The sequence below is a fragment of the Salvelinus sp. IW2-2015 genome, linkage group LG4p, assembly GCF_002910315.2.
Source record: "Salvelinus sp. IW2-2015 linkage group LG4p, ASM291031v2, whole genome shotgun sequence".
NCBI lineage: Eukaryota > Metazoa > Chordata > Actinopteri > Salmoniformes > Salmonidae > Salvelinus > Salvelinus sp. IW2-2015.
In genome coordinates, this window is record NC_036841.1 from 3,120,853 (window position 1) to 3,148,179 (window position 27,327).

At 41.5% G+C, this 27,327-nt stretch overlaps 1 protein-coding gene and 1 long non-coding RNA gene across 3 annotated transcripts in view; both read left to right on the forward strand.

The window, feature by feature from the left end:
- The window catches only part of LOC111958879 (nectin-3-like protein), a 69,184-nt gene that overhangs the window by 22,353 nt on the left and 19,504 nt on the right, over window positions 1–27,327 (forward strand). Inside the window, exon 1 of one of the 2 annotated variants that reach the window (XM_070437428.1) lies at window positions 16,147–17,748. The exons of the other annotated variant lie outside the window; for it this stretch is intronic. Within the exon in view, the coding sequence (XP_070293529.1) occupies window positions 17,589–17,748 (160 nt within the window). The 5' untranslated portion in view covers window positions 16,147–17,588. Of the gene's footprint in view, window positions 1–16,146; window positions 17,749–27,327 lie in introns of those variants that run through there. 2 annotated transcript variants of the gene reach the window in all.
- LOC111958894 (uncharacterized) lies at window positions 21,859–27,309 on the forward strand. The gene is made up of 3 exons (XR_002876588.2): window positions 21,859–22,206; window positions 22,839–23,147; window positions 23,421–27,309. It is a non-coding gene; the product is annotated as an uncharacterized lncRNA (long non-coding RNA).

Below are 27,327 nucleotides of genomic sequence, written 5' to 3' on the forward strand. Positions count from 1 at the left end.
ATCAATACACAAGTATATATTTTTTWAAACCTGCATATGTAGTTAAAATAAATTCATGTTAGCAGGCAATATTAACTAGGGAAATTGTGTCAATTCTCTTGTGTTTAGTGCAAGCAGAGTCAGGGTAAATGCAGCCGTTTGGGCCGCTTGGCTCGTTGCGAACTGTTGAAAGGCCATTTATTCCTAACAAAGACCGTCATTAATTTGCCAGAATTTTACATAGTTATGACATAACATTGAAGGTTATGCAATGTAACACTAATATTTAGATTTAGGGTTGCCACCCGTTCGATAAAATATGGAACGGTTCCGTATTTCACTGAAAGAATAAACGTTTTGTTTTAGAAATGATCGTTTCTGGATTTCACCATATTAAATTATCTAAGGCTCGTATTTGTGTGTGTTATTATGTTATAATTAAGTCTATGATTTGCTATTTGATAGAGCAGTCTGACTGAGCGGTGGTAGGCAGCAGCAGGCTCGTAAGCATTCATTCAAACAGCAGCTCTTAGCAATGCTGGAATGCACAGCGCTGTTTATGGCTTCAAGCCTATCAACTCCCGAGATTAGGCTGGCAATACTAAAGTGCTTTAAGAACATCCAATAGTCAAAGGTATATGAAATACAAATGGTATCGAGAGAAGTAGGAATTATAGGACTACAACCTATAATTCCACCAGCTTTCATATGTTCTCATGTTCTGAGCAAGGAACTTAAACGTTAGCTTTTTTACATGGCAAATATTGCACTTTTTCTTTCTTCTCCAACACTTTGTTTTTGCATTATTTAAACCAAATTGAACATGTTTCATTATTTATTTGAGACTAAATTGTTTTTATGTGTTATATTAAGTTAAAATAAAAGTGTTCATTGTTCATTCAGTATTGTTGTAATTGTCATTTATTACAAATATATACATATATATATGATAAAAATCAGCCGATTAATCGGTTTTGGCTTTTTTTGGTCCTCCAATAATCGGTATCGGTGTTGAAAAATCATAATCGGTCGACCTCGAATTGATAGGTTCGGGACAAGTCTCTGAATGTCCTTGAGTGGCCCAGCCAGAGCACGGACTTGAACCTGATCGAACATCTCTGGAGACCTGAAAATAGCTGTTCAGCGACGCTCCCCATCCAACCTGACAGCGCTTGAGAGGATCTGCAGAGAAGAATGGGAGAAACTCCCCAAATTCAGGTGTGCCAAGCTTGTAGCGTCATATCCAAGAAGACACAAGGCTGTAATCGCTGCCAAAGGTGCTTCAACAAAGTATTGAGTAAAGGGTCTGAATACTTATGTAAATGTGATTTACATTTTACATTGTAATTTAATACATTTGCAAAAAGTTTTTGCTTTGTCATTATGGGGTATTGTGTGTAGATTGATGAGGGGGGGAAAAGTAATCAATTTTACAATAAGGCTGTAACGTAACAAAATGTGTTAAAAGTCAAGGGGTCTGAATACTTTCCGAATGCACTGTAAATTATATAATTTAAGTGGCTGAATATGGTCCCGCTATTGGACAAATTAGATGGTAAAACATCTTATCGTTACTGGTGATTGCATGGAGGTTTGCAAGGAAGAATAGACAGCTTTGCTCAGCAGTTTTGGGCCAGTTCACTTGGCTAGCTAGGAATTGATGCTTAAGTGAAGTGATGATCTATATCAACCATTTACTTTCTAAGTTTAAACAAGTTCATAGCTTCACTAGAATCCTCTTATTTAGAAATGTTTCTCTAAAGCAATGGCCTGCATGGATCCCATCAAGCATTGTATTATATCCTATACTTCTAGCCTAAACGATCAAGGCATTCTCAAGGAAACTTAAATGTACTGATCAACTATTTTCTTGGACTGTTAGGAAACAATACATTCTGTGTCTCAGTCAGAGGATGCTTGCCAACTACGATGAGAGAAAAGACCGCCCCCTTTCTCCCTCCACGCCACAGAGGAATGCTACTGTTGTCCCTTACGATAGAGTTGTCAACATAATGGATTTAGGACATGAAGCGAAATAAAGTAGCCTATTTCCTGATATTGTCTGCACAAGCGTGGACWTGAATTTAATTACATCCTTTTTGAAATTGAACTAGTAAATTACATTTTGGTCATAGATACAAATCAGATGACTGACTTGTTTTCCTGCTCCTCCTCAAGCTGACTGGCCAAAATAGGACTTCAGGCATGGRAACGATTGTAACGTTTTGCTCGCTCACTAATCCCTCCCCATTGCCAAGATTCTTAAACACCGTTTTCTAATTATAGCTAGGCACTGCTAGGGCAGACATCATTAATAGGCCTGTGAATTWAAGCGATTATTTAAAGTAAAAATTGTAGCCTATAGCTTGTCACAAAATCAGATCCAATCTCCCAGGACCCATTCCTCTGCTGAAATGACCATGCTGGAAGGCTTCAATTAGGAAAGAGCGAAAGCAAATCATCCTAGCTCCAAACCCTGTATYCTGTCTTTGAATAATTTGATAATTTCTTGTATAACAAATTAACATGTCTGATACATCCTGTATCTAGCCTATGTACCATCGATTTAAAGTAATTGGTGAAACGCTTGTGTAGCCTTTATTGACATTTGTATTACTTTGAGATGGATAAAAGGACTAGAATCTGGCCTTAAAAAAACATTTATAGACATTACACAAAGACAGATGACACAGCTCTCAGAGTTGAGTTTAGCATAATGTTGCTGGGAGAAGAAATGCTCATAATGTACAAAAGATGGTGTAAGTCCCAAATGACACCCTGTTCCCTACAGTGCACTACTTTTGACCGGAACCTTATGGAGGGAGTATAGGGAATGGACCATATGTTGCCACTTGGAACACACCCTTGTAAATGGAAACCCCCTTGCTCATAAATAAAATCACAGGAAATGTCTCTCAAATACAACGGCCACGCTCATTGTCCAAAGTGTTTGCATCCCCTTAAGATTGAATCATCATGTTTTCCTCCTATTTGATATCTCCCGTCTCCCCATCGCATGTCTTCAGTCTCTACGACTCTCACGTCTTTCTGTTCTGTTTTTGTGACTGCCTCCATCATCGTCATGTAGCAGCTTAGACTGAAGGAATGTCAGGACAGCTAGATTACTGATTGTTGAAAGAGTTTGTTAGCTACTGCAAACTAAAAATACAGTTAAAAACTGTTTAAGAAGTCTGAAAAGGGTAAGAAAAACCCTTAGGAATMATTTTAAAGCCAGAAGCCAAACAATCCCATTTCCTCCAGGGTCTCTGTGGCATGTAGGAAACTGTGAAATTAATGAAACTACAGTAACATTATTTAGTTGAGGATGTGGATGAGTTTTTGTTTTTTCACATTAACTAATTACCAACTGCTGGGATTTGTATAGGCCACTGTCTCCCAGACAGTGAGTCCCCACCTATCCCCCTAAGACTCTGGCTTGATGTATTTCAGTCTATTTCTGTCTGTGTAATTGTGCATCAGGTTGAGGTTGTGATTTTTAAACTTAGTTTGTGAACCAGAGAAAGTACCTAGTCCTTCAAAGGAGACTTTGTGTGAATTTTGGAAGGAAATCAAGTGCCCAACCCTTGTTAGCTCAGATAGTATACTGTCCCCTGGAGTGTCATCTGTCTGTCTGTGTTTCTAGGCATGGTTCACTGCTGGATTTACACTTGAGCATTGTCAGAGAGACTGCATCCCAAATGGTACCCTAACCCTATAGTGCACTACTTTTGACGAGGGCCCATGTGGCTCTGGTCAAAAATAGTGCACTATATAGGAAAAAGTGTTTGCCATTTGGGATGCATTCAGAGACACAGCGCGTAGTGGGTGGGAGATGCTTGGTTGGTATAGTGTTGTTCAGTTTGTGGTATGGAAGCTTGCATGATCGGCTGGATTGTAATGAGTTTGCCAACAGCTGTGTATTACAGCCCAAAAGAGCTCAGCTTACCAAACCTTTTGTCTTGTCACGACTCCGTAATATGATGTTTGGGAATGATTCAGTTRTGGATTCAGGTAAATTGATCAAAAACAAACCATAAAGCACTTGTCTAGAAAGAGTGAGTGAATAGACGCAATTCAATTTACTGGTTCTCTCATATGTCGTTACAAAGAMTTTCATGGCTGTCTGACTGACTCTGGGGTGGTGAGAGATTTTTTTTTTTAGGGCTTAGTAACGTCTGCTCCTGAGTTTCTGATTCTGAAAAGCAAAACCCAACTTCCAAAAATGGTCTGTGTGTAGGCTAAGCCTGACACATTAGGCTTAGAACTCATGCTTTGTGTTGAAACTAGWTGTACATTTACTGGAAGATGTAGGCCTACCGCCAATGTATGAAAGGCCTGTAACGGGGTCCGCTAAACACCTTTTGGAGTGATGACACTTCCAGAAGCATACAAATCACATTTTATTTGTCACATGCGCCAAATACAACAGGTGTAGACCTTACAGTGAAATGCTTACTTACAAGCTCTAACTAACAATGTAGCTTAAACAAATAAAAAAAACTGAATAAGAAATAAAATGAACAAATAATTAAAGAGCAGCAGTAAAATAACAATAGCGAGGCTATATACAGGTTTTTTTGGTACAGAGTAAATGTGTGGGGGCACTGGTTAGTCGAGGTAATTGAGGGAATATGTACATGTACACTACCGTTCAAACTTTGGAGTCACTTAGAAATTTCTGTGTTTTCCATGAAAGCATACATGAAATGCATTGTAAAATGAATAGGAAATATAGTCAAGACATTGACAAGGTTATAAATAATGATTTTGAATTGAAATAATAATTGTGTCCTTCAAACTTTTCTTTTGTCAAAGAATCCTCCATTTGCAGCAATTATAGCCTTGCAGACCTTTGGCATTCTAGTTGCCAATTTGTTGAGGTAATCTGAAGAGATTTCACCCCATGCTTCCTGAAGCACCTCCCACAAGTTGGAATGGCTTGATGGGCACTTCTTACGTACCATACGGTCAAGCTGCTCCCACAACAGCTCAATAGGGTTGAGATACGGTGACTGTGCTGGCCATTCCATTATAGACAGAATACCAGCTGACTGCTTCTTCCCTAAATAGTTCTTGCATAGTTTGGAGCTGTGCTTTGGGTCATTGTCCTGTTGTAGGAGGAAATTGGCTCCAATTAAGTGCCGTCCACAGGGTATGGCATGGCATTGCAAAATGGAGTGATAGCCTTCCTCCTTCAAGATCCCTTTTACCCTGTACAAATCTCCCACTTTACCACCATCACATTGCCTCCACCATGCTTSACAGATGGCGTCAAGCACTTCTCCAGCATCTTTTCATTTTTTTCCTGCGTCTCATGAATGTTATTCTTTGTGATCCGAACACCTCAAACTTAGATTTGTCTGTGTATAAAAAATATATATTCTTCCTCTGTCCACTGTCTGTGTTCTTTTGCCCATTTTAATATTTTATTTTTATTGGCCAGTCTGAGATATGGCTTTTTCGTTGCAACTCTGCCTAGAAGGCCAGCATCCCGGAGTCGCCTCTTCACTGTTGACGTCAAGACTGGTGTTTTTGTGTGTACTATTTAATGAAGTTGCCAGTTGAGGACTTGTGATGCGTCTGTTTCTCAAACTATACACTAAAGTACTTGTCCCTTTGCTCAGTTGTGCACCGGGGCCTCGCACTCCTCTTTCTATTCTGGTTAGGGCCAGTTTGCGCTGTTCTGTGAAGGGAGTAGTACACAGCGTTGTACGAGATCTTCAGTTTCTTGGCAATTTCTCGCATGGAATAGCCTTCATTTCTCAGAACAAGAATAGACTGACGAGTTTCAGAAGAAATTGTTTGGGATGGTTTCTTATAATGGGCCTCTGTACGCCTATGTAGATATTCCACAAAAAATCTGGCATTTACAGCTACAATAGTCATTTACATTAACAATGTCTACACTGTATTTCTGATCAATTTGATGTTATTTTAATGGACAAAACATTTGCTTTTCTTTCAAAAACAAGAACATTTCTAAGTGACCCCAAACTTTTGAACAGTAGTGTAGTAGAGTTATTAAAGTGACGATACATAGATAATAACAGAGTAACAGCAGTGTAAAAAAAGGGGGGGGGGGGGGGGTATGCCAAATAATCTGGTAAGCCATTTGAATAGATGTTCCGGAGTATTATGGCTTGGGGATAGAAGCTGTTTAGAAGCTCCGGTACCGCTTGCCATGCGGTAGCAGAGAGAACAGTCTATGACTAGGGTGGCTGGAGTCTTTAACCATTTGTAGGGCCTTCCTCTGACACTGCATGGTATAGAGGTCCTGGATGGTAGGAAGCTTGGCCCCAGTGATGTACTGGGCCGTACGCACTACCCTCAGTAGTGCCTTGCGGTCGGAGGCTGAGCAGTTGCCATACCAGGCAGTGATGCTCTCGGTGTTGCAGCTGTAGAACCTTTTGAGGGTCTGAGGACCCATGCCAAATCTTTTCAGTCTCCTGAGGGGGAATAGGTTTTGTCGTGCCCTCTTCACGACTGTCYTGGTGTGCTTGGACCATTTTTWGTTTGTTGGTAGGTGTTCCTTTTGTCCAGGTGGAAAAGGGCAGAGTGGAGTGTAATAGAGGTTGCATCATCTGTGGATCTGTAGGGTGGTATGCAAATTGGAGTGGGTCTACGGTTTCTGGGATAATGGTGTTGATGTGAGCCATGACCAGCCTTTCAAAGCACTTCATGGCTACAGACGTGAGTGCTACGGGTTGGTAGTCATTTAGGCAGGTTACCTTAGTGTTATTGGGCACAGGGACTATGGTGGTCTGCTTGAAACATGTTGGTATTACAGACTCAGACAGGGAGAGGTTGAAAATGTCAGTGAAGACACTTGCATGCTCGGAGTACACATCCGGGGTAATCCGTCTGGCCCTGCGGCCTTGTGAATGTTGATCTGTTTAGGTCTTACATCGGCTGCGGAGAGCGTGATCACACAGTCGTCCGGAACAGTTGATGCTCTCATGCATGTTTCAGTGTTACTTGCCTCAAATCGAGCATAGAGGTTATTTGGCTCATGTCGCTGGGCAGCTCTCGGCTGTGCTTCCCTCTTTGTTGTCTGTAATATTTTTCAAGCCCTGCCACATCCGACGAGCGTCGGAGCCGGTGTAGTACGATTCGATCTTAATCCTGTATTGATGCTTTGCCTGTTTGATGGTTCGTCGGAGGGCATAGCAGGATTTCTTATAAGCTTCTGGGATAGTCCCGCTCCTTGAAAGCGGCAGCTCTACCCTTTAGCTCAGTGCGCATGTTGCCTGTAGTCCATGGCTTCTGGGTAGGGGTATGTACTTACAGTCACTGTGGGGATGACGTCATCAATGCATTTATTGATTAGGCCAGTGACTGATGTGGTGTACTCCTCAATGCCATCAGAAGAATACCGGAACATATTCCAGTCTGTGCTAGCAAAGCAATCTTGTAGCTTAGCATCTGCTTCATCTGACCACTTTTTTTATTGACTGAGTCACTGGTGCTTTCAGGAACAAGGAGGATAGAATTATGGTCAGATTTGCCAAATGGAGGATGAGGGAGAGCTTTGTACACATCTCTGTGTGTAGAGTGAAGGTGGTCTAGAATTTATTCCCCTCTGGTTGTACATTTAACATGCTGGTGGAAATTTGGTTAAACGGATTTGTTTCCCTGCATTAAAGTCCTCTGGATGAGCATTTTCCTGTTTGCTTATGGCGGTTTACAGCTCATTGCGTGTGGTCTTAGTGCCAGCCTCGGTCTGTGGTGGTATGTAGACAGCTACGAAAAATATAGAGGAAAACTCTCTAGATAGATAGTGTGGTCTACAGCTTATGAGATACTCTACCTCAGACGAGCAAAACCTCGAGACTTCCTTAGATATCGTGCACCAGCTGTTGTTTACAAATATGCACAGACCGCTTCCCCTTGTCTTACCAGAGGCTGCTGTTCTATCCTGCCGATACAGTGTAAAATCTGCCAGCTGTGTGTTCATGTGGTCGTTCAGCCACGACTCGGTGAAAAATAAGATATTACAGTTTTTAATGTCCCGTTGGTAGTTTAATCTTGCTTGTAGGTCATCGATTTTATTTTCCAATAGAACGGACGGCATTGGGGTTTTACTCGCCTGCCTACGAGTTCTCAGAAGGCAGCCCGACCTCCGCCCCCTTTTTCTCTGTCTTCTCCTCATGCAAATTACGGGGTTTTCGGCCTGTTCCCGGGAAAGTAGTATATCCTTCACGTCGGACTCGTTAAAGGAAAACGCTTCTACCAGTTCGTAGTGAGTAATCACTGGATGTCCAGAAGTTATTTTCRGTCATAATTTCTATTTGCTTTATTTCAATTTTAACTAGGCAAGTCAGTTAAGAACAAATTCTTATTTACAATGACGGTCTAGGGTTGACCCACTGTTCCCAGTTAACCCTAGGAACAGTGGGTTAACTGCCTTGTTCAGGGGCAAAATGACAGATTTTTACCATGTCAGCTCGGGGATTCGATCTAGCAACCTTTCGGTTACTGGTCCAATCTTCTAACCACTAGGTTACCTGCCTCCCCATAAGAGACGGTAGCAGCAACATTATTTGCAAAATAGTTTTTTTTAAAGGTACAAACAATGCAAAAAAACGAACAAAATAACACAGTTGGTTAGGAGCACGTAAAACGTCAGCCATCTTCTCCGGCGCCATTCTGCAAATAAGAATACACTTGTGTTCTAATGGAGCAAGACTCCGGTCCTAGCCTGACCCTCTGACACCTCAGCTACCAAATTAACCCATCTCATTCACATTCACAGAACAGGTTGAAAAACACCAGAGTGTGAGACTAGACCACGAGTCGTCCTTCAGTTCTTCCCTTCCTTTCACTCCCCCTAACTGTCATCTCTTTAGTCTTAATTTGGAGCTGCCAAAATGTCAAGTGTTTCTTTACAATATATATTATCTTTAAAAGCTATCTATTAAAAGCAGCAATAGAAACACAGGGCWGACATTAACCCTTTTCCGTTTGTGTGGTAAAAAATAATAGAGATTTAAGTTGTCCAAATGGACAAGTAACAACAAATCACACAAAAATCACTATCAAACACTTCGGCTAGACAGTTTTCTTTGAGGAATTGAATTAGGCTTATACTCATATCCCTGTTACTGCATATTTTCACCAACGTGTCCCACATTCTCCCTGTAACCAATCATRACACACGACCCAGACTTCTGAGCACTGGAGGGATGTATTCGATTGCTTAAGGACACTGGCAGACATCGTCCTTCACAAATCCTAGAGAGTATATAGTCCACTGTGTCGAGAGGTTGCAACCCATCCTGACATTCTGTACGCTAACACTATTGATTTCTATTTTCTGTTTAAGCGCTGATCTTTAATTAAATGTGGCAGGATGAGAGGGGCTGCAGTCAGGCGGGGTGCTCTGAAGGAGCAAGGAGAAAAGGACAGTGTCTTAAATGGCACCCTATTCTCTATAGTGCACTACTTTTGACCAGCGCCCTACGGCCCTGGTCAATAGTAGTGAACTRTAAAGGGAATAGGGTGCCATTTGAGACGCATCCAAGGATCCTGGAGAGGACTGACTGGGAATGTTGTTCTGAAAGAGTCAGCGTACCCCTCTGAAAGGCCTGCCTTCCACAATGTGATTGTTTCTGCCGTGAATTAACTGGCTGAAACACCCTAACACCTTCTCCAAGTTACAATTCATGGAAGAAAGGAGGCAGATTACAGTTAGTGTTGGGCCAAATGGCTTTTTCACATTGCACAAATATGACCCGAGATAAAGACATGGTCATAAAAGCAGCARTAGAAACACAGGGCTGACATTAACCCTTTTCCGCTTGTGTGGAAAAKAATAATATAGATTTAAGTTGTCCAAATGGACAAGTAAAAACAAATCACACAAAAATCACTATCAAACAATTCGACTACTCCGATCGTAATTGGATCAGTGTCCTCTGGATGCAATGTGTTGCACATTGTTCTCCCAATCTCTGCAGAGCGCATCGGAGTATAATTATTGTAGGCCTGCATTGACAGGCATGAGCGGTCTTTCAATCATGAAGTCGCAAGATAGATTATTTAGATCAAAGTGAGCTTCGTGTGCACATTTGTTGATATTCACTCCTAGTTAGTGAGTTACTTTCCTAGTTAAAGCTCATCCTGGGGAATAAAAGTAATAGCGTGTGCATCACCTGCGTGTGCCATTGTGCCGTTGCCAGAGGAGAGAGCGAGTAAGAGAGACATAACTATACTGAACAAAAATATAAATGCAACAATTCCAACGAGTTTACTGAGTTACAGTTCATATAAGGAAATCAGTAAATTTAAGTAAATTCATTAGGCCCTAATCTATAGATTTCACGACTGGGCAGCCATGGGTGGGCCTAGGCCCACCAACTTGGGATCCAAGACCAGCCAATCAGAATGAGTTTTTCCGCACCACACTAGAGTCCATTAGTGTGGTTAATCTTTTATGGTCCATTATTCGGCAGATATCTGTTTGAGACAGGAGTGGTGTTGCAGGGCTTGACAGTAACTTTTTTAGCCACTTGTCCTTTGGACAAGTAGAACAGATGTTTTACTTGTCTGAATACTCAAGTCACTTGTCCCCCCAAAAAAGTAAAGGTCTGTAACACCATGGGCCAATAAGGTGACTGAAAATTGTGTTGTATGACTCAAGGAACCACTTCACAAAATAACATTCCTTGTTCTCACTGGTATTGACAATGGAAGGCTACTGGTCTCTAATCCCATGTATTATACAGTGTCTCCTGCCATTGTGGCCTTGAGCAAGGAATGCACTGAACCCCACACAAATTCAAATACTGAACTGATAGGCTACTGTATAAAACACATGTGGTCCATCAACCCTCCAACTGGAGAGCTACTGGGTGTGCAGGCTTTTGATCAAACCATGCTTAAACACACCAGAGTCAGCTTATCAAGGTCCTGTTGAGCAGCTGATTTTTTTAGCCTGCACACCCAGTAGCTCTCCTGGAATATCATGGAGGATGGTTGGCCACCCTGAAACATTACAATTACAACCAAATACTTTTCATGTCTTTATGAAATAATTCCCTCATTCAATGAACCAGGGATCAAATGGCAAGGCAGCTAACTAAGATGTTGAGAGAGTGTTTCACAACCGGAGTATGCAGCATTGGTTTCATCAACTGTGCACCCTTAACAACCGCGTGTCGGTCATTTGTTGTTATATACGAGTGCAGGTGGAAAGTTATTTTAGGACATTGGAAATGACAATACATGCAAATAGCTATACTGAACAAAAATATAAACGAAACATGTAAAGTGTTGGTCCCATGTTTCATGAGATCCCAGAAATGAAAGATAAAAGATCCCAGAAATGTTCTGAATGCAGAAAAAGCATCCCCGTTAGTGAGCMTTTCTTCTTTGCCAAGATAATCCATCCACCTGACAGGTGGCATATCAAGAAGCTGATTAAACAGCATGATCATTACACAGATGCACCTTGTGCTAGGGACAATAAAAGGCCACAGTTTTGTCACACAACACAATGCCACAGATGTTGAGGGAGCGTGCAATCCTGATTCTGACTGCTGGAATGTCCACCAGAGCTGTTGTCAAAGAATTGAATGTTAATTTCTCTACCATAAGCCGMCTCCAATGTCGTTTTAGAGAACTTGGCAGTACGTCCAACCGGCCTCACAACCGCAGACCAAGTGTAACCACGCCAGCCCAGGACCTCCACATCCGGCTTCTTCATCTGCGGTATCGTCTGAAACCAGCCACCCGGACAGCTGATGAAACTGAGGAGTATTTCTGTCTGTAATAAAGCCAGGATTGGTTGGACCCCCCCTGTGCTTCCTACTAGTGTTTTTTTTCTACTCCGTTCTTCTCCCCTCTGCTCCGTGTACACAAGCTGCTCTTCCTTCAGAAAAGCATGCAACACAACTTTGTTCATTTGCACAATTTCTCTCATTCACCTTCGCTTGTAAATGTTCGTACTCACCGAAAATGACATTGGTAGCTACTAGATATGCTTGTATAACTTTATGAACTGGATTTGCCTGTCTTTGCAAATAGTTTGTTAGTGTTTGCTCGTTAGCAATTTTGTTCACATTCTGGTCCTATAGGCTTTTCTTGCGTTTTTATTGGCCCCTTGTGTGCTAATACCATAAATCTGGTAATACCGTAAATCCCGGGATAAGAGAAGGACGGTATKSSAGTATGAAAATCTGGATACCAGCCCACCATTGAGAGCCATTTGTCTGGTACTTTTAGTTTTTCAAACTAGAGTCCACTAAATTCAGTCAGAGAAAAAAACTGACAAGGCCTAGCTAGCTACAGATGTTTGTTTTTTAATCTTTTATGGTCCATTATTCGGCAGATATCATTTTGAGACAGGAGTGACCAAGTGTGGTGCGGTAGTGTTACAGGGCTTGACAAGTGTACAGACAACCAATCCAGAGCTCTTTGACTTCTGGCAGAAAGCCATTATAAATTATACAACGGGTGGGTCTAATCCTGGACACTGATTGGTTAAAACCACATTCCAGCTGGTGTCTATTCCACCAGTTACCACCAGTTAAAGCTATGACATTGAAATGCCTATTTACTCTGTTCCATTTTACTGCGCAATCCACTGTCTCATCAGCCCAGCCAGACAATTTATAATCTTGATCTCCACTGTAAAAAGCATCTAGACATTATCTCCCATTTCTTTTAGACTAGCAATTGGTTTTCACTAGCGAAGATTGGTATAAAACTTGCAGTCTGTCTCTGACATTTGCAACATTGTTTCAATGTTGAAATTTGATCTCCAGCTGTCCCATAGTAACGAGTAGGGGTCGGGACGAGACAGACAGACAGGCAGGCAGCTTTTCTCAGCCAGTCAAAATCATTAATCAGCATTAATTTTATGGATATATATATATATATACAAATATATACAAAAAAATCTATAGAAAACAGAAAACGAAACAAAAGCTCCTGAACAACAGTGTCCTGATGAGAGAGCATATTTTCTATGCCAGGTGAAATCGCACATCATTAACTCATTCTTATGAATGTATCCAAATAAATGTCACTAGAAAACAGCTTAAACAAATGCAGCAACTTTGCTGTTATTCTGGCTGCACTGTTTGACATGACTGTAAGTTAGCCGTAGTTAGCTAGCTATCAAGCAAGGGATAAGAACGTTGCCAGCCACTTTGGCAATAGAACATTTAGAACGAATGACTGGGTCGCGTCCATAGATACAGAACAAAAATACTTAATGACTGGGTTGTGTCTCTGGCRTCTGAACCGATAGAACGAGCGACCAGACGGCTTGTGTAGCAACCATAGATTTGTGTCAGGACTCTATCTCGTGGAAGGATGAGTTAGTATGAATAAATTAATCAAAATAAAGTTTTTAATGAAAATATAATTATTTGAATATGTTGGTAACCCGTTGTATCTCATGGCAATCACTTAAATATCCCATGGCAAACATTTAGTAGTGAATTGCATACAAGTGTAACTTCATCATCTCATGTGTGCCGCACACCAGAGCCACTCCGATAGATTTAGAATGCTATAGACTCGCCAGCTCCCGCCGTCTCCCGTTGTGCTATTTACAAACAAACACGTGGCTGGCTCAACTGTTCTGGAGAACTACGGTAAGCTTCATAATGTGAAATTCAGAATGCAATCTGCTTTATCTCCTCTAACGTATTGCAGAAGTTAACTTAAAAAGGAGCTACAAATAATCACATTTATTGAAAAACATCAAATAAATAGTTTTGACTGTATTGAAAAACCATCCGTGGCTTTTTCCAAATACCCCATTATACTGTATATACGGTATACTGCCCAAGCCTACTCAATAGCCATTGAGTCTCCTGAGTGTGCAATGTTTTAAGAGGCAAGGATTACAAAGAGAGCTGATGACAATAAACCACCCTTAGAGATAAGTGATTATCTCCCACGTTTCTGCCTCTCATTCCATGGAGAGATTTGAGGGTGGTGGAAACTGGAAACATCAGTTGAAGGTTTTCCCAAAAGCATGTCAGCCATTTAGGCAGATTCTAAGTGTAGATGATCAATGGGAACAGTTTGCTTCACATTCATGCCCTTGACAACAGTGCACTGATGTCACCATCTTAGAGGGGCGGGGCGGCAGCGTAGCCTAGTGGTTAGAGCGTTGGACTAGTAACCGAAAGGTTGCGAGATCGAATCCCCGAGCTGACAAGGTACAAATCTGTCGTTCTGCCCCTGAACAGGCAGTTAACCCACTGTTCCTAGGCCGTCATTGAAAATAAGAATTTGTTCTTAACTGACTTGCCTAGTAAAATAAAGGTAAAAAATAAAAAAAAATGTGCATCCTTCTACCTTTCCAACAGTAGGTTAATTGTTTGTTTAAACAGATGTTCTGTATTGTCCCATTTCCTTCCTTTCCCAAGTTTGTGGAAACAAATTATTTACCTTCACATCAATAAATAATCGTGACTGTTTGTGACCACCTGGTGTTTCAGCAGTGTAGGGCCTAGTGCAGTGTAGGGCCTAGTGTAGGGCCTATGTCTGGGGGACATGAAAAATGATAGGAAAATGATAGAATGACGGAAACAAGATAAAGGGGGAATTGGAATGGTATTTGAAAAAGCTGGCACAGTGGTAACTGTTACACAACGGTCTGCCAATTATGTACTCTAAGAATTGAGTGAGTATACAGGAAATGGATGTAAGCTTCTCAGAGCTAGTGATTAATCGTGAGAGCTCTGTGCCTTGGTTAATAACTCACTGCCAGACAGATGGTGTCCGGTTGTAGAAGTTATTTATTTGCCAGTAGAGCATTCTCAGTTCTCACATTCTTTGTCTGAATTCATTCATTAATTGGTCTCTGTCATTTGAGCTAACCTATTGAAAAAAACTACTTTTTTTTTTTACTAGTGGGCCTTCTGTAAACTGTCTTGCGTTTCATCATACCCTCACAGGTTAATGTGAGTGAAGGGAGCGCCCAACTTGAGTACTCCCCTACCCTGCTGTCCCTCTGATTCTCTCCACTCAACTCTCAGGGAGTGTGAAGTGTGTGTGCATACAGATTTTGGGGAGGATAAATTCAATCAGGACCGTAGAGCAGCTCAGCTCAATGGCTGCTAATTGTTGTTCTTAAATTGATTACCTTCTCCATGTGTCAGTCTCTATTGGCGTGGGTCATTCATCAGTAATGTGAGGACATGTCTCCCAAAGCAAACAATGAGGGGGTAGATAGAATTAGGAATTCAAATACTTGAATGGACATGAACCTCCTTATGATGGGATAAAGGTTAGCCATTTTGGTCAGGGAGTTGGTCAACCATGACTTGCCAGTGCTGTGATAAGATATTGTGTAAAATATGTATCTGTCCTATACTTTATGTTTGTTAGCCAGTTTTAGAGGAATGATTCCACAATTTTCTTCTAACTGCCAATATCCCAACATTCCATTCAAACAATGCATTCAATCCACAGCCATACACTGGCTGAAATAAGTTGATGATAGGACTTGCCAATTTCTCCATGACCAATATGGCTGCCATTTTTCCCCCATTCTGGAACTTTGAGGGTTTATGACAAACTSCTCTAGTAAATTAATAGGATATATATGGGGGTAGGCCTACTGTATATGAAGGAAGAGGCTTATTTTACTTTAATACACATGACAAGAATTATCTTTATCTTACTGTTCCCCATTTTAGTTGTGTTCTCCATAGAATTGGAATGAGTGGAACGTTCGAGTGATTCTATTTCTATGGTGTTTGTACTTTGTCTTCATGATTTTGGAACAGGCAAAACTGGCCTACCTTTGTCCGGATTGCATGATGGCAACCAGGTTAGACTTGGAAGGTAGTGCTCTGCCACTGATTTTCCTTTTAAGGGCTCAACTTGTGTTCACCCCTCCACACTCTTGTAGAGCTTGTACCACCAGCTGGAAGCTGTCTAACCTGTTGAAGCTAGGGGGCAGAATTTTTATGTTTGGAAAAATAACGTTCCCAATGTAAGCTGCCTATTTCTCAGGTCCAGATATTAGAATATGCATATAATTGACAGAGTAGGATAGAAAACACTCTAAAGTTTCCATAACTGTCAAAATATTGTCTGTGAGTATAACAGAACTGATTTTGCAGGCGAAAACCTGAGGAAATCCAACCCAGAAGTGACTCTTATTTTGAAAAATCACTGTTCCATTGCCTGCCTTTCGTCCATTTAAAGGGATATCAACCAGATTCCTTTTCCTATGGCTTCCACAGGTTGTGAACAGGCTTTAGACATAGTTTCAAGCTTTTATTCTGAAAAATGAGCGAGATTTATCAAATTGCGTCAGTGGATAGCTGAATGTCCTTCCATTAGTTCATGCGCGCGACACTGATAGCTCAACATTTTCTTTCTCTCCTGTATTGAATAGTTTACAGTCCAGTTGAAATATTATCGATTATTTATGTTAACAACCTGAGGATTGATTATTAAAAACGTTTGACATGTTTCTACGAACTTTACGGATACTATTTGGAATTTTCGTCAAGCCTTGATGACCTGCCTAAGGCTGTGGAATACTGAACATAACGCGCCAAACAAATTGAGTTTTTTTTATATATAAAAAAATCTTTATGAACAAAAGGAACATTTATTGTGTAAATGGGAGTCTCGTGAGTGCAAACATCCGAAGATCATCAAAGGTAAGCGATTAATTGTATTGCTTTTCTGACTTTCGTGACCAATCTACATTGCGGCTAGGTGTTTGTAATGTTTTGTCTAGTGATCGATAAACACAAACGCTTGGATTGCTTTCGATGTAAAGCATATTTTCAAAATCTGACACGACAGGTGGATTAACAACAAGCTAAGCTGTGTTTTGCTATATTGCACTTGTGATTTCATGAATATAAATTTTTTTAGCAATTTTTTTTAAATTTGGCGCTCTGCAATTCAGCGGTTGTTGATGAAAATGATCCTGCTAAAGGGATCCGTGCGTCAAGAAGTTTTAACGCATCATAAAATGTATACAGGCATGTTCTAACGTCAAACTGGTAAACATCAACATTTTCTTCCTGTACTGCTATACTCATCACAAGGGTTCTAAATACAGACCGTATTGTATGATTTAACGACACAAGTTGTAATTCTGACATTGCCATTTAGCCTAGCCAGTGTGTGTTTGTGTGCGGGTGTCTATCTGTGTCTGACCAGTTTTATTTGGGGTGACTGTATTTGACCCCACCTCTAATGCTGACTCACTGATGTGTTGGCCAAGCTCTCATTGTTATTGTCTTCCCTGCCTGTGACTCCATGCACAGCCATGACCTTGTTCTCCTCTACTCTCCTCTGCCTGGCCAAAGCCACGTCTCTGTTGCCCCCTCTTCTCAAATCTTAACCCAACTCTTCCATCATTTCCTTTTGTATAGCCTTTCGGTTGTATTGTCTAATCACCAATTCTGTCCTTCACCTCGCTCTCACTCTTCCTCTCACTCATCCTCTCTCACTCTTGCGCTCTCACTCTTTCTTTATTCTTTCTTTCTCCTCACATTACACATTAGTTCCCTATAGTTTTTGTTCTAAACTCACTCCCGCCTGCACAGATTTAATTTGTCTGCATACCTCAACTGTGAGGTCTTTAGATCTAGTTCTGTCCTGCGTGAGTGTTACTTGACATGCTAATCGATTCATGGAGTTTACCCACATCTACGTGGTGTGTTTATCCCATTGCTCATGTTTGTACTGCAGCTTTGGGTCTCTTGTCTCTGTGCCGAGTCTCTCTTGCTTCCTCCAGACCAGACTGTGGAGAGGAGAGGACAACAACCCAGGGAACATGTAAGTTCTTTGGGGAAGATCAGGGCCGAGGCCGGGTCAGCTCTGTGTGGGTGGGGGATTTTGGCTCGTCAAGTGGCCAGTGTGGAATGTTTAAGCTGGTTGCCAAGCAAACTGGTTTTGATTTACCATTACAGTGTTCAGAGCAGCTTGTCACAATTAGTGGCGTCAGGAGGGAGAGAAACAAACAGAAAGTGTACTTCAAAGGGCCAGCATAGCATATCCTTTTCATGAGTTCATTCCTACCCTGCCTGCCTGCCTCAGGTTTTCCATCCATATAGGGGCCTAATATAAATTTTTGTTCTGCTTCCTCTCTTTGTAATATCCTGTCTTAAGTAGGCTTAGGCTATTCTCTGAGAGTCCGCATATGTTAGTAGTCATAACATTCATCAATTGATTGTTTGGCCTCTTTCCCTTAGTCATCTTGTTCATTTGATGCCAGGACTACTACCGTGCATGAAGGCTTCAGTGTTTCCCCTAGTCTTTTTCCTTGGTCGTGCTAATTTAGGGCTGTAAACTCCAAAACATTCCATTGAAACCAATACTGTGCATAATTTAGGCGGGGGGCAAGAGAGCTAGGTGATTATTAGCAATGCACGATATATCGGTGAACATATCGGAATCGGCCGATTTTAGCTAAAAATGCCAACATCGGTATCGGCCGATGTCTAGTTTAACGTCGATATGCAACCGATGTTAAAGCTGACGTGCATACTAATATAACGTAGTTACATGATGTAATGACGCCACGCAAAATTTTGCGCTACACGTGTAACACAGCATTCCTAACTTAGCCCACAATGTCTGCTGTGTGGATCGAGCAGTCAACAAGTCGAGCAGTCATTTGAAAGAGTAAGAACATTTCAGCGAGACAAAGGCGAAATCCATTAAAGCCAAGATAATGGAATTCATTGCCCTTGACAATCAACCGTTCTCTGTCGTGGGTGATGTTGGCTTTCGCCGACTGGCGAAACACTACCAAGTGCGCTATTTTTCAGATGTTGCCCTACCGAAGTTACACAGTAATAGCATCACTGCTATTAGCTTCACGACATACATACTATGGAACGCCGTTTGGGTCTTTGCGTGTCAAAAAAGGTACAGTATCACTGTCAAAGCTGTACTAAAAAGTCTGCAAACAAGTAAACACCGGCCACGAACGATGTGTTTTCAATACCACATTGGTAATAAAGCATAATTTGTTCGACTGCAACTTTTGGGGTAACTAGCTTTAGCTTGGTACCTAGCTAGCACTAATACAACCAGCCTGAAAACAATGACCAGTGGAAACTGAAGTCATTTTCATTATTCTTAGCAATGATTTAGGAATCGTTGTAAGTATTAGCTAGGTTGCCACTTGTTGTTCGCCTATTGAAAATGAACATCAGTTCATGAAAATAAATAGCGAGCCAGCTACTTAACCCTGTTGCCCAAAGCTAACGTTATAAGCAGCCAGCTAGCTTCATCTGTCTAGTAATGCTCGACCAGACCGGGTTATGTGTTGTGAAACTAGCCACAATAAGGATTAGGCACAATAGTGGAATTTGCGGTTTGCCTTGAAAATAAAAGTATGTCATTGACAGTGATGCAAATGAATACAAATAGTAGAATTATGCCATACTTTTATTTTGAAGGCTAAACGCAAAGTCCACTGTTGTGGCTAATCCTTATTGTGGCTAGCTTCACATAGATGGGTCCAACCACCATTAATCAAATAAGAACCGTCTTATAAATTAGGGTTATTTTAGATGATGACACAGATTATCGTTTTGCTATGTTTTGGGGAAGAACATTGTTTGCATCCATGAGCTAGCTAGCTGTCAAATAGTGTTATTTGACATGTCAAATAGTGTTAAATAGTATATTTTTTGACACGCAAAGACCCAAAAGGCTTTCCTTAGAAATCCTGGTTGAGAATGAAACAACTGAACGAATGAAACAACTGAACAAATGAACAACGAAACAGCACAGCAAGTGAGTGAAAGAAATAGGTTTTGATTATGTTTTACTGGTAATGGGGACATATGTAAATACCAGCAAAATAACTTTTTTGTGTGTGTAACCTTTATTTAACTTGGCAAGTCAGTTAAGAACAAATTCTTATTTACAATGACGGCCTACCCCGGCCAAACCCGGACGACGCTGGCCCAATAATGCGCCGCCCAATGGGACTCCTGGATGTAGCCTGGATTCGAACCAGGGACTGCAGTGACGCCTCTTGCACTGAGATGCAGTGCCTTAGATCGCTGCGTGTGTGTGTGTGTTAACTATTTAACTGTACTAGAATGCTAGAAGGCCGCTAAAATGTTAAATATCGGTATAATTTTTKKGGGGGCAAGGAAGATATCGGATATCGATATCTGCCAAAAATATMATATCGGTGCATCACTAGTGATTATTCTCTTCCTACATTAAGCAACAGAGGATGAGTGAAGTGCAGAATGCGTTAAAATATCAGCTGTAAGTAAGGCATAAAAACTAGGACTAGTAATAAAGAGAATGGCTTTGTTTTAATGAGATCTGAAATAAAGTAGTCTTTCTCCTAGAATAGAACAGTGAACAGATTGTGTCTTCATAGAGAGGCAGTGGATTGGACAGAGACAATGGATGCGTTCCCCAATGGCACCCTATTCCCTATATAGTGCCACTAGGGCCCTGGTCAAAAGTAGCGCACTACATAGGGCATAGGGTACCATTTGGGAAACAGCCCATCTTGCAGCCTACAGTGCCTCCACTCCTCTCTGATCTGCAGGGGTGTCTGTGTTTTAAAGGTTCTCCTTCCCTGGTGGAACAGCATGCCTTGTTTTGTTTAACGCCCTGTTCCCATTTACTTACCTCCAGTTTTTTTTCAGATTCTATTTCATTGTTGGATTATTTGTTTTGATTGCGGGCCTAGAGCTGTTCTATAATACTTCTAACCGGGGCTCATAGGGCTCTTGTCAAAAACTAAATTAGTGCATTATAAACAGGGTAGGGTGCCATTTGGGGGAGAGCCTAGCCGGCCACACTCTCCTGGCTGTAGTATTGGAGTCCCAGGCAGAAGCCATCTGTCTCCTCTCCTGTGGTGGCGGGGGTGGGAGGAGGGGGGTGGGTACAGCACTAAACTCTTCCCTCCATCTATGTTTGTTTTACAGAACAGCATTTAGGAGGGAGTCTAGTTTCCCTGTGTGCTTTCACAGACCTGGACCCAGAGGCTGAAACCGAAAGACACACTGCCTTGATGCTTGCTTGGACTGCGGGGGCATCCCAAATGTAACCTTTTTCCTATAATAGTGCACTACTTTTCACCGAGACCCATAGGGCTCTGGTCAAAAGTAGTGCACTATATTGGGAATTGAATTAGGTACCATTTTGGAGGCAGTCCCAGACAGACACACTGACTGTCTTGCTGGTTGCTTGTTGTAGTAGCCTAGCTATGTATGTAGGAATGGTGGCACTGTGTGGCAGGTACAGTATGTGGGGCATGCTGCTAGCCTAGCAGAGCGTAGTGGCCCAGTCCCAGTCAGTCTGAGACGTGTGTCATGCCTGTGCCTGTATCAACATGCCTGTCACACATGCCAAGCATGTCAGGGTACTCACTCTCCTACTACTGCTGCACAGAAAAAGCTGTATGTTTGAATGAGTTTCTTTTTATTACCCTCCTGTCCTCCATCTGTTTTTACTGATTGATGTATTCCCATGTTACAGTAGCTTGTGTCTTCATGGTTATGTATTGCTCCTGCTTGTGTGTGTGTGTGTGTGTGTGTGTGTGTGTGTGTGTGTGTGTGTGTGTGTGTGTGTGTGTGTGTGTGTGTGTGTGTGTGTGTGTGTGGTGGTGTGTGTGTGTGCGTGCTCACGCTCCTTTTGTATGTGTGACATTGTTATGGTAGGTAGGCAGGCCAGTAGAAGCACTTGGTGTTGGTGGTCCGGGTGCGTTGGTCCCAGGGATAGTCAGAGTGCAGGAGCAGCTGTTGTCCCGGCTCAGTGTTCTGAGTGGAGACTGGCTGCGTAGCTTACACTGACCCTGGCTCTCAACCACACTCAACACACCAATAACACAGAGAGGATACTGTGACAGCACGGCAAACTGACGCTAACAAAACACAACTCAATGTGGTGCAACACACACACACAACTATTTGGCCATGGAAAGCACTGCATCTCAGTGCAAGAGGCAACACTGCAGTCCCTGATTCGAATCCAGGCCGCATCACATCCGGCTGTGATTGGGAGTACAATAGCCCTTATCCACATTCTATGAATCGAACGTTCTAAACACACTTCCTATCTGTTTGGCAATTTCCGACGAAATAACGTTACTACCACTATGTCGCAGTTTTTTACTAGGTGTCCTTCAGGACTTGCCTCAAATTAATATTAATGATGTACATCGAATTGTTAAATCAGCCTCCGAGACTCCAGCTAGCAAGAATGAAAAGGGGTTCAAGATGTATATATGAAGCTACATAGACAACTATGAAGGTGAGTACCAAGTCTGTGACAGATATAACGTTAGCTAGCTACAATCATTAGTTAGCTAATTTAACTATTAACTGTATAGCTAGTTACTTCGTAAAGGGTGTAACGTTGACAGAATCTACCTGAGAATGTGGTGTATTTTCGTTAGCTTGGTTAAGTTATGCTTGCTAGCTATATTTGGCAACGTACAAATAATTGTTTATTCATGTCTTCTACACAGTATCTAACAAAGATACATTGACAGGGGAGATCACCGTGGAGGCTGCCTGTCACAGGTCCATAAGGAAGAGTGAAAAGCCGCACAGCATGAGAGTAGGGAAAGGTTATAGATAGCTCCTAGGGACCTTGTTAAACATCTGTCATCATGGTCAAAATGTGTTGGGAACAGTGTCAACGTTTAATCTTATCAGTAGATAGATATTAATGATGGGTCCCAATCCCAATTTAGAATTGCCCACTTAACAGGTTATTTGGTAAAGATCTGTTGATGCAGTGTTTGGTAATTGTGTTACTGAGACACAATGTAAATTCCTGTATAGTTAAATGAGCCCCTAGTTAAGAAGACTAGACACTACTATGTTTGTTATTTATGGGCCGCATCATTCTTGTTTCTCACTTCAGTCTTATCTTCACAGATGGTGTTTAAGCACTCCGTACCAGTGATAGTGGTCCAAAGCCACTGCTCCTGTGTTGCAGGAAGTGCTCTGTGCAATCATCTGGTGGCTCTTCTTTACCAGACAGCACACTACTCTCAACTAAACATTCCTGCTGCACCACCAGTTCACAGCTGCACAGACACAGAACAGCGTTGGCACAAGCCAAGAACACAAGAAAAGTATTCAGCCTATGTAACAGTAAATCCTTGTTAATTAGGGTGTGAAACCAGGTCCGGTTGATGGGATAGAGTTCAGTAAACCTACTAACTCGTGTGCTGATGGAATAAGGTAAGTTGGAGGTTCCTAGAATGGGAACATTTTAGAAAACATTTTCTTGTGATTGTTTTTGTATCCAGATGATAAGCCTAAACAGTGGCGTCTTTACGATGTAATGACAAATGTTTGGGACAAAGACTGGGGGGAAATATTTAATCTATAAATCTGTATATTTTATTCATTTTATTTGAACTTTTGGGCTTGTGCTGTTTCTCGAAAAGTTACATGAGTCTTTGTCATAATAATCTCTCTAACCTGATGTTAAGGTTTTTAAATGTTTTGCAGAAGTTCTCTCTACAAAGCACTCAATGGATACATGCCTGACATGGACCTACTCCACGTCTCAGAAACATATGCCAACTTTTCTCCACTTACTGCCCCTCTTGTGACAACAATGGAAATGTCAGCTGACGTGCCCCTGGTTGAATCCACCTTTGTGCAAGCCGGCAGTGTTCTGTCCTATCAGCTTCCACAGCCAAAGACCCTTGAAATTGTGAAGATTGCCGATGCCACTTCTCCACCAATACTTCCGTTAGATGGCTTCAGGCTTCCTAGTGTGCTTACGTCCTTAGCCATCAGCAGTTCCACCTCAAGGCATTAGAGACAACCTACGAGATGTCATACAAAGTCCAGGTTGCTACAAGGGAGCAGAGCAGCAGCCTGGAATGGCATCAGCTCAGGAAAATGAGAATAACATCCTCGTTTCCGAGCGGTTTGCCATGTCCGGGGAGAGACCTCAGCTGACCACCTAGCTGAGCGGATGTTCAAGGGATCTGGTATGCAGACCATGGAGATGAAGAGGGGGCTGGCCATGGAGCCAGTGGCTGTACAGGAGTACTACACACTGAAGAATGTTAACTTCTTTCCGTGTGGCTTCGTAGTGCACCCAGATGCTCCGTGGTTAGGATCCTCTCCAGATGGCATCATATTTGATCCCAGTGTAAGACCACACTTTGGACTCTTAGAGGTCAAGTGCCCAAATGTACCAAGTTATGTTGACTGCCCTTACCTGAAGATACAGAATAGAGAGCTGAAGTTGAAGAGATCGCATGCTTACTACTGGCAGGTGCAAGGTCAAATCCTTCTCACAGGTTGTAGCTGGTGTGACCYTTGTCATCTGTGCAMAGGAGGACATCCTAGTTGAAAGGATATATAAAGATCTACAKGTTTCAAAAACTATAAGAGAGAAGGTTGACCACTTTTATTTTTACCACTACTTGCAGAAGTGTCTATCTCGCACCTGAATGGATCCCCTGCATGGGTGCCAAGTTTAGTGGTTTTATGAAAAATAAGTATTGATGTTCTTGTGACGAAATCTACAGTAGAACAGAATTGTTTAAAAAATGTATTTCAGCAAATGTTCAACAGTTCAGTTAATCAATTACACATCTCTGACATTGTATTCAATCTTGCATTCTGGCTATTCTGTGTTTACTTGATTTCTTTCCCCCACCCCTGTTACCTCATTGCCTAATTAAAGCCAATACAAGCTCCACACAAACTGATATTCACTACAACACAAATGATTGATACATGTCGTAGATAAACAAATTATTATTTTGCTGCTAGCAAATAAACACATGTACATTTACACTGGCTTGGCCCATGCTCTGGACCGGATCAGAGACGGCACAGTCCATAGGCAGCGCACCTTGTTCTTCAACCCCCTCAGTCGGAGCAGGAGGTTTCAGTCTTCTTTCCCAAACACCAGGTATCTTTTGAATTTGCCAGTTCCAAGCGAAGACAGTAGGAACAACACCTCTTTTTAGGTATTGTCGCCCCCCAATTTTTCCCTCAACAAAGTCACTTTCGACGAAATGTGTACTACACACCTTTGTGTGTTTGGTGACAGTAAAGTTGTCACGACGTACTGCCACCAACCACATTTTTCTGAGCTCTACATCGACTGGGAAACGATGGAAGCTCACAATACCATTACATTTGGAAGAAACTGAACACAGAGGCACTGAACAATGTTCATTAGCACCTCCTTCGCGGGGCTGTAATTTAAACGTAGTCATTGCGAACTATTTCAGTCAGAAAAGCATCGGCGACAGTTAGCTAGCTAGTAAGCTAATGATAAAAATAATAGCAGAACTCGCTCCGGAAGTCATCAACCCGGTCAGAAGTAAATTAGAACGTTGGAGGCGGTATAATGCATAGAGCCTAGTGGGCCAGCGTTGGCCGGGGTAGGCCGTCATTGTTAATAAGAATTTATTCTTAACTGACTTGCCTAGTTAAATAAAGTAAAGGTAAGAAAATATCCTCTAAACAAAATGCCTGAATAAAATAAAATAATATTTGTCACATGCTCCGAATACAACAGGTGTAGTAGACCTTACAGTGAAATGCTTACTTACAAGCTCTTAACCAACAATGCAGTTTTAAGAAAATACCCCCCCAAAAGTAAGAGATAAGAATAACAAATAATTAAAGAATAACAAATAATCATACACACATGCTCAGATTGCTCGCACATTCACCCTCAGTTTTTATAGTGGAAAGATAGTGCGTGTGTGTGCGTCTGCATGTACATGATCCCTGAAATTGCGGGAGAAGGAGAGCCTATATTCCCTCTTAGCCAGGATAGCATAGCTGTGGTTTACCACTCATATTCATGCCAAGGATCCCAAAGTACCAGCCACTTTTATTAGGTTACTCCACACACATTTGTAGGTGGAAATTTAGATCTCCCAAATATAACTTTTTAAATTGCGTTAAGAAAACTTAGACCTTACACTGAATGTTTTGAATGGCATTCAGTTCATGTAAAAACTTCAAGGCTAGTGCAAGATTTACAACGAGGGGTGCCCCCAACAATTCAATCTAGACGACAGGGTTGTAAAAGTTCATATAAACTTAATGTTTAAATATATATGTGAGTATCAATAACTCATTGGTGTTATTATGGTTAGAGACATTTGACTCGGGTCTTTTCCTTGTTGGAATAGATTTTGCCCATGATTCTAGATATAGGACTAACCAGTAATTTAACATTTATTTCAAATTCATATTCCCTCATTAAGTTGTAGGCTAGTGATTCATTCAGATTTTGCTGCCTGTGGTGTTTCTAAATGTTACAGTAGGCATGTGTTGCTAATTTCTTTAAATGGTTAGACTAGCTAGTTATTGCAAACATTCAGCACGAGGCGTTAGTCCTATCTAGTAAGAAGTAGGCTTAACTTGATGTACAAGTACACCCCCTAGACAGACTAGTGTCTTATCTACTATAAGTCAAATAAGCCTAGTAGGCTTGTATCATGAAACTTCTACATTCCAAGCAAAGGAAAACAAAAAGTAGAGGGACACAATACTGTTGAATGATGTTGGGCTTCATTGCCTCATTTCCGTCCATTGAAGCGGCTGATTCCCACTGTTGACAGCATTGTGCCATAATCATGTGCTCATCCTCTCTCCATTGGCTTTCTGCACCTTTACTCAATCACAGTATCCAAACCAGCCAGCCAGCCCCCATGAAATTCCCACGTTTACATGTTACAGCAAGCTGAAAATAACTTCCAAATAAACATGTGGTGTGCATAGACACAGATGAAAGGGACTTTCAAAAACAGGGGAAAAAACGTCAAATTGCTTGTTATGTTTAATCTCCTTCCATAMAAGTTTATATGGCAAGGTGCTCTAACAATTAGCAGCAGGGACAGTGAGAACGTTATTTACATTTAAGTCATTTAGCAGACGCTCTTATGGTGAACAGGGTGGCTGAATATGTGGTGTTCACACACTGAGGGGTTCCAGATCCAGACACTTTTCCCTGATGAACCCCCTCAAAAAGCTTAAATCCCAGCCCTTGCTAAACTGTTGAAATACCATCTTAATATCACAAACATACGGCATGACTAGTTGTTCCAGAAAGGAGTCAGGTCAGCCCATTCCCATAGGAAGAGTAACATGAGAGGGAATTGACGTGATATAGTATGTTTCATAATGTAGGATGATCTCATCAAGGCGGTTTGGTTTCTATGGTTTGGAAGGGGTGGTTGTTTCTGAATAAWAGCATGAAAGAGGAATAGAAAAAGTGTAATAAAAGTTGAAAATAAGTAAGACTATGCTGTTCTCCTTTTTGACTGATTACAGTCTTTCTTTTTATGACTRGTCTCAACAACATGGATCTCTCCTGTAACCGTGTTTGTTTATATCTAGCTGACTGTCCCTCCCCTTCCCCCTGTCTATA